Genomic DNA, 13,654 nt, shown 5'->3' with positions numbered 1-13,654 from the left:
AACATCTTGAAATCAAAATCAACCCAAATCCATAAATCAACCTAAGTTCATATCTATTTTTTTCTTCATAGTTTTTTAAGGTAAAAAAATATAACACGAACACTCCTCATCAAATATAACAATGTTGCATAAATATTGTTTGTGTTTGTAGTGACTTGAATTGGTGTCAATAATATATTTCTTTTTTTACCACTTAAATACAACGACCTTCTCTCCCTCTCCTAATTATAGGCTGAAAAAAATAATAAAAATAAATTTTTATACAAAAATTAACTATAGCATCCCTATTATTTTATTCACAACAATTTCTCAATTAAATATTAAAATTTAAGGGTTTTTTTATCGCTCTAACATTGTTAGTCATATGAGCGAACATTATAGAATGCTATTACTTAATGTAGCACCAGAAAAAAAAAGTTTTTTTTAATGCTATTCACAACAATTTCATTTCTAGCTTTTTCACTTGGATACTACAACCCTATTGGGGATGCTAGCTCATCCATCCAAATATTAGGCACTAGTCTCTCAACAAAGACATTAACCTTTCGATCCAATTAGGGCACTAGTTCCTTATCAGGGACACTAATTCATCCACCCAATTATCAAGCACTATTCCCTCAATATGGACGCAAACCTTTCCACCCAAAATATCAAATACTAGTCTCTCAATAAGACCATTAGTTTATCAGCCCAGCTAATAAGTACAAGTCCATCTGCTGACATTAGAATATAAAATGTAGAATTTCTAATTAAAATTAACACATGCTTTCAACTAATCTCTTTATGACAAGGTGTCATGCATTTATTTGGCTTGACTAATAGCTCCATGCTGCTTTCCAAAGCCTCCAACCTTTCTTATAAAATTACACAAATCCAAGGTGGAAACCACTATTCCCCCCTTCTTCTTCTTTTATATCTACCCTCTGTTCTTCCTTTTGAAGCCTTAAAAACTCTTAAATCTCTCTACCAACTAGTGTAATTTACTCTAAAGATGATTTTAATGACCCTAGCTTGCACTTACATATAGAATTTTTCAAGAATCAATAAAGAAAAATGGAGAAGTTTCAAGAACAAATCCATAACGCCCTTCCCCCCCCCACCCTTTTCTTTTCAATCCCCACAGGCCACCCATGAAGAATGGGGTTCTATATTGCAAATTTCACTAATTGCATTCCAGTCCTTACTTACCATACATTAGTTTATTTAGTCCCCAAGCTTTCCTTCTTTCTTTTACTTTGGTACTACAATACTTCAATTTATTCCAATCTCATCATTTTCTAATTAAATTGAATTCCTCCAATTTAAATTTAATTCATCATATTTTCCATACAACATTACTTTAATTAATCAATTTTTTGTTTGCAATGCTGGCAGCTTATATGGAGGGCCAAAATATATTTTAAAAAACTTATGACATGCCATCCATGTTTTGCATCCTTTTTTATTCGAGTCCATCTTCTTTCAATTCCATCATTTCATAATAAATCAAAAATCAATTGGTTCTAATTATAACTAAAATCACAAAAAAGAAGAAGATTTGAGGATCAAATTAAAAAGATAAAAAATTTTTGCACAGTCCATACGAGAGGATGAACAATGCACAATGAAAAACTCACATTTTTTTTATTATTTTTTTGTTTGTGCTGGCAGCTTATATGGAGGGCTGTTTTGGCCAATTTTCAATTTGGTCCTCAAAGAAATTTCAAGACCACTCATTTGTGCTATTTTTTTATTCATTTACTATATTTATTTTGAAAAAAAATCTTATTAAATTCCAAAAATTCTGAACTTTAATCTAAATAAAAAAAAAATATTTTAGAAGGCTCCACACAAAATTTCAACTTAATCTGACAATCAAATTAAAAGTTATGTGCTACAACGTAAAACTAGTTAATTTGTGATTTTCATCAAAAAATCAAATTTTCTTATTTTATTCTTGCATAAATCGTATCAATTATTTACTAAATTCTCAACATAATTTTCTTATCTCAAATATATTTATTTTGTATTTTTTACCATTTATTTCTTTACATACTTGTTACCATTCTCCAATAATGTTACTGATGTTTTTTTAATCAGGGTTTACAATTAAATCTAAGAAATATTGAGTTATTAAAATTGTATAATTCACATTATTTTTGAAGCTTGAGGGTTAAAAATGCTTTTTTCAAAATTTATCGTACACTATTCATGTTTTTGCACTAATTTCATTTTGGTTTACCTTCTTTCAATCCCACCCTATTATAATAAATCAAAACTAATTGGTTTTCATTATAATTAAATTGTAATTTTTTTTTAAAGGATCAATTGAAAAAATATTAAAAAAAATATTTTTTAAAATTTATTCTTAACTTTAATATATCAAAACAAACATGAAAAAATAAAAAGAAATTTAAAGAAAAAAATTATTTTTTATAAATATTTTTAAAATATAAAAACAAGCATCGCTTTCTTTGAGAATTGTGTTACTGTAGTGACACATGACATGAGGCTTTCAAGATCCACACACCACCCAATATTATAGACCTCTCCTGCTACCTTCAGTGACAGCGTACACCATTTCACCACTCAACTTCTATATTTTCCATCTGACCCTATAGATCATCTTTCTTGTCTTCTATTTCAGCAATGAAATGGCTAAAAATCCGTACCCTGCTTCTCCTCTCAGCCATTTTTTCGTGTTATTCTAATTGTGTACGGAGAGTGGCAAGATACCCACATGGAAGTTAGGTATACCGAGTAGATTACCTTGTATTTTTGATGCTGCTTCATTAATGGCTAATGGTGAATCTCCTTATAAAAGAACTACCTATAGATACTCACCTTTGCTTGCCTTTTTATTGACACCCAATTCTTTTATTCATCGTTCTTGGGGCAAATTCATCTTCTCTGCTTGCAGGTAAAGTGAAAAAGTCTCAAACTTTGAATTGGTTTACCGTGGTTTTTTGATTGGATTTTGGTCTCGAAAGCTGGGTTCGTTTTAGTTAATAGTTTTATGCAAAAGATTCAAACTTTGAGATGATCTCGCGTGTTTTTCTAGCCTGGATTTTGGTTTTAAACGTTGGTTCTTTTTTAAATTATAGCTTTATGTTATTTGATTTTACAGATTTATTTGTGGGTCATTTATTCAGTACATTTTGAAGAAACGTGAGGTCCCTGAGGATATGTGTTTGTATTCTGTAATGGTATGGCTGCTGAATCCATTTACCTTCAACCATTGGAAACCCGTGGGAACTGCGAGCCTATCGTGTGTGCCATGATTTTATGGATCATTATCTGTCTTATCAATGGTATATTTCTACTTCTTTCTATGTATTCTTGTTGAAAAATGGATAATGTATAGTGGTTTCTCTTGGGATAGATGTAATCTGTTTATTGTATGTGTTTCTAGCTGATACTAGTGGGTTCAATTCAACTAGCGTCTATCTATCAAGCTGTTTCGTGAAATTGTGATTCAATTTGAGGTATGAAATTTGAGAGACAACTCCTTGTCGCCTACTTTTGATGGCTTGATTGTTCTAACTACTATTGGAGAGATTAGGGACAATAGGTTACGAAAACTAATCAAAATGCCAAATAATAGTGATATGTGGTTTGGTTTGCTAGATTCTTTTTAGGAGTGCTCTGCTCACTCTGAAGTGCTAACTTTTCCTTTTTCAGCAGCTAACACGACGATTCTTTACCCAGCTCTTATTTTTCAGAAGTGAAGGTTTTTTTAAGATATAAATGCTTAATGTACACATATAGATGCTAAAGAAAAATGCCAATTGATAGTGATATGTTGTCTGTTTTGCTAGATTCTTTGTAGTGTTTTAGGGTTTGCTCTGCTCACTCTGAAGTGCTAACTTCTCATTTTTCAACTGCGAACATGACCATTCTTTACCCAGCCCCCCCCCCTCCCTAGAGTCTTAAGATATAAATGCTTTAATGTTGGCATATGGAAAAAATTAGATTGTTAGGGTAGTTGGCTCCTCTCCATTTCTTTTTTTCCTGCACATAAGGGAGGGTGAGGCAATGTTTCGTGATGTTTTCTGTGATTGGTATTTGCACAGTGCATGCACATCTAGATATCCAATTCTCTTGATACCGTGCTATTTTCTGTCATGCAGGTAATATTGTCCAAGCTGCATTTTGGTATGGATTGGTTGTCCATTTCAGAATTTATCCCATAATCTATGCTCTTCCTATAGTTCTGGTTCTTGATCCGCATTCCTTCCAATCTGGTCAGAAGCCATGTCTTGTGAATTGGAAATCTAGTCAAGATAACGCGTCTCACGGTCGCAAAGAAGTATCTGAAGTATATGGTGTATTGACTGCATTGAAAACCATATTTACAAGAGGGAGAATTATGTTTGCAATGGTCTCGGGATCTGTTTTCATGCTATGTACTGGTCTTTTCTTCTATTTATACAGATGGGAGTTTTTAAATGAGGCGTTGCTGTACCATCTCACTCGTACAGATCCAAGACATAATTTTTCCATCTATTTCTACCACATATATCTCCATGTTGAACATGAATTTTCAGTAGTGGAGAAGCTCATCTCTTTTTTGCCCCAATTGATAGTGCAGCTGGTTCTTATTATTCGCTTTTGCTCAAGACCTTCCGTTCTGCCTTTTCTTGCAGACAGTGGCTTTTGTGGCATTCAATAAGGTTCGTTTTAGTCACTTATTGCAACTTTATTGAACTTTCATTTGCTATGTTTATCATCCATTAAGTACCAGAACACATGATTTGCACGCTTTGTTTCTTTTAATTGTTTGTCGAACAAGCTTTCCGTTTATGTATTTGTTTGTCTTCATAGCCCTCTTTGTGGGGTAAATCAAGTTTCTGGTGACAACAACACTCATCAAATTTTCTTAGAATCATGTTTTTAATTAGTATTTAAAGAAAAAAATACGGTTCCATATTTGATTTAATCCACATTTATGTTGGTTGACAGGTAATTACCGCACAGTACTTTGTTATGGTTTTTTGCTTGTTTGCCTTCTAATACTGCCATGGAGCAAAATGAAGCTGAAGTGGAAGGCTTAAGTTGTGTACTTCTATGGATGGGAGCTCAGACCCATTGGTTGTTGTGGGGTTATTTACTTGAATTTAAGGGGAAAAATGTTTTCCTCCAGCTTTGGTTGGCAGGCTTAGTGTTTCTGGCTGCCAATTCTTTTCTTCTGATCATGTTCATCCGGCACCACAAATACTCTCCCGTATTCAAACAGTTAGCGCGAGCAACTTCAGGGAATAGAGATAAATCTGAGTGAGTGAACCTATGATTTAATCGACATTCTGGATCCTTTTAGATGCTTCGATCTGATATTGCTTTAAGATGCTTGTATAGTTCCAAAAGTAAGAGGAAAATTGACATCAATCTTGCCTTTTAATGATGTTTCACTTGCTAGAATTTGACCGATATATATGACCCTAGCAAAGATCATCCGATGGAGTTAGTGTCTTTCTTACATTGTATGAGTGCTTGAGATGTTAATTGTTTTCATGGCAACGCCAAATAGTGCCAACGCAAATTAACGCTTACAAAATTTTGGAGAGATGATTTTGGGCGTATTCACTGTCTCAATTGTTTGTTCTTTGTATGTTGTGTGGGAAAACATTTTGTTTCCTTTTCTTTTGAAGTTTTATGCTATATATATATGTGTGTGTGTGTGTGTGTGTCAATGTTCGATGGAACATGTTGATTTGAAAATTTGCTCACCTTTGCTGAATTAAACTGGTAACGGTGTTTGATTAGAAACAAAACAATGGATGTAGAATAAATATTTTTAAGTATAAAAATTCATTCAAAAATCATATATAAATTTATTTTATATTAACTTTTCTAACCAAATGTGTTTTATGGTTTTTTTTTTTTTTTGGTCTCTGGCGTAATTTTTGGGACATCCTTGTAGCAAACAGGATAAACAGTTTCGTTAGTCCTGAGCAAAGTGGAACAAATTTTCAAATCAACAGCACAAGGAGAAAAGTATGGATCAAGCATGACAAGAAAAAATTTGGAGAGACGTTGGGAGAAATAGAGTTTTTATCCTGGTATCACACGGCCTTGTAAATTTTCAATTTGAACGAAGAACAACTATTCTTGCTGGACTAGAGAACTGCATCACAATATGAGATATTAGAGCACGGTTATTTTTGTATTTCAAATGATAAAGATTAGAAGATCACATTGACGAAGATGTGCTGCATAGAAGATCAGGAAATTGATGAAGATGTCCTCCATAGAAGATCAGGACAGCATGGGATAGCAGAGTTGGAAAAAACATATAGTGATTCCAAATAGAATCAGTATAAAGGGATTCAATTATTAATAATAATTATTCAATATAAAAATGAGCTGTAAATCAAATATTTTCCATCAAAACCTCCTACACCTGTGGTGCACCTTGATCAGCTGCAGACAAGTTTCTCTTTCAATTAATCGCAAGTCCCAATGCAGCATTGCGCATCCCAAATCTAAACCTCCATTGCAGCTACTGCAACGACAGTGGATGTGTTGTTGTCCACCGTATCTGACATAGAACGCTTAGCTACTGGCATGCACCACCTTGTGTATATTTCCAAAAGTAGCGTGGCCAATAGCAAAGTTAGTATTACACCACTGTAGGCCAGCCTCCAAGATTTTGCAGCGTGCAATATGTCAAATCCTTTGTATATGTTGAATATGCCTAGGATAAGTGTTGAGCAACCTGCAAGCAAGTGAAACCAGTTGAAGAAGGGGCGATACTTGCTGTCTTTGTCAGGTCTGACCAGACCACCAAACACCTGTGCTGTTGCGAGGCAGAAGAGGACAATGCCGATGATTTTGTGAGAGCTATGTTCAATTCCATGAGACCTTGCGCCAAGAAATATCCCACTCCCAAATCCAGCTAGACCACCAAGAATATAGGCCAGCAGCTGACAGCTAACATGCAAGTAGAACCATAAAGGGTCTGCAGCTTCGAACCTTTTCAAGTATCTTGCAATGACGGCCCCAATAGGCATTAGAATACCCCAGCTTACCGTGTTCAATATTCCATGGATATTTCTCAGTGTGCTTGAAGAACTTCTTGTCGTTGTGATCCTTCCGGAAAGGAAGTCCAAACTCCCCATGGATTTAACATTGGGACTGGATGGAGCAACACTATGCATCATTGGAGTGTTTTCAGACATTGGACCTACTTGCCAGAGATGATTGACTGTACTGATGTTTCCATGGAGCTCCAAGGTTGCATAGACTATCATCTCATTGTTCTGATTAGTAGCAGACAAGTCCAAGACAGGAAAGCTAAGATTTCCTTGTTCCAATCGCGTTCCATAACTTGTTATCGGCGAAGTATAAACTGCAAGTCCTCCATCCGTTCTCGGAAAAGAAACGAGCGCTTGCGAACCAATCATCCCTCCTGAAGTTGGATTGATAGCCCAAGCAATCCATCTGCTATCAGTCACACCAGTATGCCTGAAGGCAACATCAACTCTGTTGGATGATGGATGGTAGTTCCAGTGAAGAGAGGAACTCAAAACAGGCAAATCAATGCAAGAAGAGAACTGTTTGTTGTTCGAAAATTTGTAGGTTGCGCATGGTTGTTGCTGTGCTTTGCATGACAGCATACAAAAAGCAAGAAAGATGGCCATCGAAAAAATCACATAACGAGCCATGTTTGTGCAGAAAAGGGGCTTGGGAGAAGAGAGATCGCTGATGACCAGAGACTACAGAACACGGCAAAGGAATCGATGGAAGTTTTTGGATTGAGAATTGTGAGGCTGGCTGAGTGAATATATATAGGGATCTTGGTATCCGTTTGTGACACGGAATCTATAAAAGTCCTAATGAAAGAGGGAAAACAACAATACGGACCAGTCTTGTATGACATTTACAAGACCAATACCAAGACAAAGCCCTGTACCAAGACAAAGCCCAAGACTAACGAGCTGGCCTGTCTTTGTACGGACTCAAGAGTTCGATCTTCTTTCTTCTTGGGCTGCTGCTCCCTTGACACAGCTGCTTCCCTCTCTTTCCTTCAGCTGCACTCACCGCACCAAAATCACTTGCCAGTACTAAGTACAGCGCGGTTCGTGATTTTTAGGCTTTCAGTGTAGTTAAACTCTTCAACATGGTAACGATTTCTTCTTCTTTTTCCTGTCATTAAATCTGTGCATTTTTAATTTCTTTTTGGTGTAGTTCTTGACATTTTTGTTAGGGTTTCCGTTTCATATTTTTTTGAAATTTAATCAACTTTTGATCGCAATTTAAAAGGTCAAATAGAGAATAATCGGTAACCTAATTGTGATTTTAGTCGTTAATTTTAGTTACAGGTTTTCAAAATTTCAAAATTTTGAGGACTTTACTCACTCTTGTTGATTTTTAATAATTATTGTACTGTCGTTTCCTTTATGTTTTCTATTTGAATGATGATTTATGATGGTTTTATTTTTATGCTTCTTAGGAAGAATTCAGGAGGCCTATATTGCAGCCTGGCCTATATTTTAGAAGACTCCACATAAAATTTCAACTTAATTTAACGATAAGATTAAAAATTACATACTACAACATAAAACTAGTTGGTTTATGATTTTTCATCAAAAATCCACTTTTTTTTTATTTTATTCTTGTATAAATCGTATAAATTATTTTACTCAATTCTCAAGATAATTTTTTTTATCTCAAATATATTTATTTTGTATTTTTACCATTTATTTTCTTTACAGACTTATTACAATTGGAGAGATTAGGGACAATAGGTTACGAAAACTAATCAAAATGCCAAATAATAGTGATATGTGGTTTGGTTTGCTAGATTCTTTTTAGGGAGTGCTCTGCTCACTCTGAAGTGCTAGCTTTTCCTTTTTCAGCAGCTAACACAACGATTCTTTACCCAGCTCTTATTTTTCAGAAGTGAAGGTTTTTTAAGATATAAATGCTTTAATGTACACATATAGATGCTAAAGAAAATGCCAATTGTTAGTGATATGCTGTCTGTTTTGCTAGATTCTTTGTAGTGTTTTAGGGTTTGCTCTGCTCACTCTGAAGTGCTAACTTCTCATTTTTTGTCACCTGCTAACATGACCATTCTTTACCCACATAAGGGAGGGTGAGGCAATGTTTCGTGATGTTTTCTGTGATTGGTATTTGCACAGTGCATGCACATCTAGATATCCAATTCTCTTGATACCTTGCTATTTTCTGTTGTGCAGGTAATATTGTCCAAGCTGCATTTTGGTATGGATTGGTTGTCCATTTCACGATTTATCCCATAATCTATGCTCTTCCTATAGTTCTGGTTCTTGATCCGCATTCCTTCCAATCTGGTCAGAAGCCATGTCTTGTGAATTGGAAATCTAGTCAAGATAACGCGTCTCACGGTCGCAAAGAAGTATCTGAAGTATATGGTGTATGGACTGCATTGAAAACCATATTTACAAGAGGGAGAATTATGTTTGCAATGGTCTCGGGATCTGTTTTCATGCTATGTACTGGTCTTTTCTTCTATTTATACAGATGGGAGTTTTTAAATGAGGCGTTGCTGTACCATCTCACTCGTACAGATCCAAGACATAATTTTTCCATCTATTTCTACCACATATATCTCCATGTTGAACATGAATTTTCAGTAGTGGAGAAGCTCATCTCTTTTTTGCCCCAATTGATAGTGCAGCTGGTTCTTATTATTCGCTTTGCTCAAGACCTTCCGTTCTGCCTTTTCTTGCAGACAGTGGCTTTTGTGGCATTCAATAAGGTTCGTTTTAGTCACTTATTGCAACTTTATTGAACTTTCATTTGCTATGTTTATCATCCATTAAGTACCAGAACACATGATTTGCACGCTTTGTTTCTTTTAATTGTTTGTCGAACAAGCTTTCCGTTTATGTATTTGTTTGTCTTCATAGCCCTCTTTGTGGGGTAAATCAAGTTTCTGGTGACAACAACACTCATCAAATTTTCTTAGAATCATGTTTTTATTAGTATTTAAAGAAAAAAAAATACGGTTCCATATTTGATTTAAGCCACATTTATGTTGGTTGACAGGTAATTACCGCACAGTACTTTGTATGGTTTTTTTGCGTGTTGCCTCTAATACTGCCATGGAGCAAAATGAAGCTGAAGTGGGAAGGCTTAAGTTGTGTACTTCTATGGATGGGAGCTCAGACCCATTGGTTGTTGTGGGGTTATTTACTTGAATTTAAGGGGAAAAATGTTTTCCTCCAGCTTTGGTTGGCAGGCTTAGTGTTTCTGGCTGCCAATTCTTTTCTTCTGATCATGTTCATCCGGCACCACAAATACTCTCCCGTATTCAAACAGTTAGCGCGAGCAACTTCAGGGAATAGAGATAAATCTGAGTGATTGAACCTATGATTAATCGACATTCTGGATCCTTTTAGATGCATCGATCTGATATTGCTTTAAGATGCTTGTATAGTTCCAAAGTAAGAGGAAAGTTGACATCAATCTTGCCTTTTAATGATGTTTCACTTGCTAGAATTTGACCGATACATATGACCCTAGCAAAGATCATTCGATGGAGTTAGTGTCTTTCTTACATTGTATGAGTGCTCGAGATGTTAATTGTTTTCATGGCAACGCCAAATAGTGCCAATGCAAATTAACGCTTACAAAATTTTGGAGAGATGATGATTTTGGGCGTATTCACTGTCAATGTTTTGTTCTTTGCATGTTGTGTGGGAAAACATTTTGTTTCATTTTTTTGAAAAAAAAGAGCCAAAACTAAAGGGATATCGAACGTGCATTGGGAGCAGAGGCACCTTCCTGTCTAGAGCAGGGGTTGGCCCCACACATCACAATTGAGGTTTGCAGGCTTCTTTCTTCTTCTTGTTCTGTTTTTAAAGAGAAAAACAAATGCCAACTGTATATATACTTTCTCCTTGCATTTGGTTTTTTTCTACATAGAGATGTAAAAATAGTATTTTAGTAGAAAGCTATTCAAATAGCTATGCTCCAATGACTTTAAATTATAAATTGGATGACAAAATTTAACAATGAAAGGCATAATAAAATATAATCTATAATAAATATCATATTAATAGCTTTGTTTTAAATATTTATATAATTTTGTTGGTCTAGTAGGATCGAAAAGACCCTTCAATGTATAAATTCTTGTTGTTTAAAACAATATATTTTAGTCTAAAAGTTAGAAAATAGCTTTGTTTTAAATATTTATATTATTTTTTTCACATAAAATACATTAATTAACAAAAAGCTAAAACACGCAGTGAAATCACTGTAACTGGTAAAAGACTGTAGGTTTTGTCTTTGGTTTGTTGGAAAGTAAGGTTGTTTTTTTAGGGCTGTTTTGGTCTTCATAACAGGGATAAAAAAGAGAGGTGATGATGATTTTTCACCCAAGAAAAAGAAGGAAGGGAGAAAAGACGAGCTTGGATTCAATATTGCGTCTTGTTCCCAGTTTCTTATTGGTCAGGACTTGCGTGCTTTGATTTATAGTTGGTTAGAAAAAAAAATGTTCATCTCTATGGCATGCAGGGCGTTGTTTGTAATGCTTCCTGTTTTTTTTTTTTTTTTATCAATTTCCAACTGATTTGGATGAACACGCTATGTATGTATGGATTGTGTTTCTCTTGCTATTTTAGTTAATGAAAGCAAATACAGACCCTTGATAATTTGCTTTGCTAAATCAGCTCTTTTTTTCTTTTTCATTTTTAGCTATGAACATGAACATGTTTTTGATGAAATCTGATATTTAAATAAGTATTAGTATTTTTTAATATATATATATATATATTATAGAAAAAGATATTTTGAAATTATATATGCAGTAGAAAATAAAGATTGTGAACCTCTATTTTGAATGTTTTTTGTGTATTTATAGCCTATGAATCTTGTTCTTCTATGAAAAGACTCTGATGACATTTAATAAATGATAAATATATTTTACATCTATATTAATATTTGATGAAAATATGGTGAGTTTTTGGAGGATTTTTATACACCTAAAAGGTGTAGAAAAATTAGAGTTTAGAACATTAAATGTAACTAATGCTCATAGAGGCTGAGTTATTCCTATAAGTTAAATCCAATGAAAGATGATCATTCTCTTAGGCGTGCTCAAGAAAGAAAAGTCATTCCACACTGCCAGAGCATAATGTCCGGGACTTGGCACAGATTTGGCTAGCGCCAGACTTGACATGTGTTCATTGGAGCATGTTTATATTCCTGAAAATTTCAACTTATAGATCTTTCTTGAATTTTTATAAAAATATGCAAATAAAATCTTAATTCATCACTTTCAAACTCCTTTTGGATGTTCATTGTTCTCCTTGGATCCACACATTCTGTGATTGATGTATGAATATAGCATCCTCTTTTTTTTTTTTTTTTTTTTTTTTTGTCGTGCATAGTGACATGGAAATAGTCGCACACAAGATGCCTTTTTAGATGTTCAAAATTTGACTACAACATTCTTTTTTTTTCTTTTTATATATTTAGCTCTCCATCTCAATTTACACATCATTTTTTTTTAACCATCAACATTATTCATGAATTATTTGCTTTAATGAGATCTAAGTACTACTCTCCATGTAACAAAAAAAGAAAAAGAAATACATGACCTATATTGCTCCCCCCCTTTAAATAGAGGAAAGAAGTTTTGAAAATTTGGTTGTTTTTTATTCTTTTTAGATATTCAAACATATAAAGATTTGATATTTGAACGTGCTCAAAAAAGGAAGGTTATTCCACATTGTTGGACCTAGCGTGTTTGGGCCAACATGCCGGGTCTGACTAGCGCCAAACCTAACATGCTTTCATTGTAACGTGTTTATATTCTAGAAAATTTATATTTATAATTTTTTTCTAAAAACTAATTTTAAAAAAAAGAAATATACAGATAAAATCTTAATTCATCAATTTCAAACTCCGCCTTTGGATGTTCATTGTTCTCCTTGGATCCACACATTCTTTGATTGATGTATGAATGTAGCATCCTCTTTTTTTTTTTTTTTCCTGTCGTGCATAATGACATGGAAATAGTCGCACACAAGATGCCTTTTAGATGTTCAAAATTTGACTACAACATTCGTTTTTTTTTTTATATCTTTTTATATATTTACCTCTCCATCTCAATTTACACATCATTTTAAATTTTTTACCACCAACATTATTCATGAATTATTTGCTTTAATGAGATCTAAGTACTACTCTCCATGTAACAAAAAAAGAAAAAAAATTATTCTTTTTAGATATTCAAACATATAAGGATTTGATATTTGAGCGTGCTTAAGAGAGGAAGGTTTTTGCACATTGTCGGACTTAGTATGTTTGGGCCAATGTGTCGGGTCTGACTAACGCCAAACCTAACATGTTTTTATTGTAATATGTTTATATTCCTGAAAATTTATATTTATAATTTTTTCTAAAAGCTATTTGTTTTAAAAAAATATATAGATAAAATCTTAATTCATCAATTTCAAACTCCGCCTTTGGATGTTCATTGTTCTCCTTGGATCCACACATTCTTTGATTGATGTATGAATATAGAATCCTCTTTTTTTTTTTCTTTTTTCTGTCGTGCACAGTGACATGGAAATAGTAGTACACAAGATGCCTTTTAGATGTTTAAAATTTGACTACAACATTCGTTTTTTTTTTTTTTATCTTTTTATATATTTACCTCTCCATCTCAATTTACACATCATTT

General features: G+C 33.9%; 2 protein-coding genes and 1 pseudogene across 2 annotated transcripts; 2 read left to right on the top strand and 1 right to left on the bottom strand.

Moving 5' to 3' along the window:
- The first annotated feature begins 2,496 nt into the window (after positions 1 to 2,496).
- Positions 2,497 to 6,182, top strand: LOC118046666 (GPI mannosyltransferase 1-like; annotated as a pseudogene).
- A 279-nt stretch (positions 6,183 to 6,461) lies between these two features.
- LOC118046664 (cytochrome b561 and DOMON domain-containing protein At5g47530-like) lies at positions 6,462 to 7,643 on the bottom strand. Its single transcript, XM_035055634.1, has one exon. The coding sequence runs from the start codon at positions 7,641 to 7,643 to the stop codon at positions 6,462 to 6,464; it is 1,182 nt and encodes a 393-aa protein (XP_034911525.1).
- A 171-nt stretch (positions 7,644 to 7,814) lies between these two features.
- On the top strand, positions 7,815 to 10,639 carry LOC118046665 (GPI mannosyltransferase 1). The gene is made up of 3 exons (XM_073405558.1): positions 7,815 to 7,929; positions 9,180 to 9,721; positions 10,012 to 10,639. The coding sequence occupies exons 1-3, from the start codon at positions 7,815 to 7,817 to the stop codon at positions 10,324 to 10,326; spliced, it is 972 nt and encodes a 323-aa protein (XP_073261659.1). The 3' UTR covers positions 10,327 to 10,639.
- The last annotated feature ends 3,015 nt before the right edge of the window (positions 10,640 to 13,654 follow it).

This window comes from Populus alba, chromosome 17 (assembly GCF_005239225.2).
Source record: "Populus alba chromosome 17, ASM523922v2, whole genome shotgun sequence".
NCBI classification, from domain to species: domain Eukaryota; kingdom Viridiplantae; phylum Streptophyta; class Magnoliopsida; order Malpighiales; family Salicaceae; genus Populus; species Populus alba.
The sequence above is the reverse complement of the archived record's forward strand: the minus strand, read 5'-3'. Positions and strand labels throughout refer to the sequence as shown.

Excerpts from the sequence above, each read along its gene's own strand:
- LOC118046664 (XM_035055634.1), bottom strand. The coding sequence starts at position 7,643 with ATGGCTCGTTATGTGATTTTTTCGATGGCCATCTTTCTTGCTTTTTGT.
- LOC118046665 (XM_073405558.1), top strand. The coding sequence starts at position 7,815 with ATGAAAGAGGGAAAACAACAATACGGACCAGTCTTGTATGACATTTAC. Across the intron at positions 7,930-9,179 it reads TAACGAGCTGGCCTGTCTTT|GTAATATTGTCCAAGCTGCA; the intron begins GTACGGACTCAA and ends TCTGTTGTGCAG. Across the intron at positions 9,722-10,011 it reads CTTTTGTGGCATTCAATAAG|GTAATTACCGCACAGTACTT; the intron begins GTTCGTTTTAGT and ends GTTGGTTGACAG.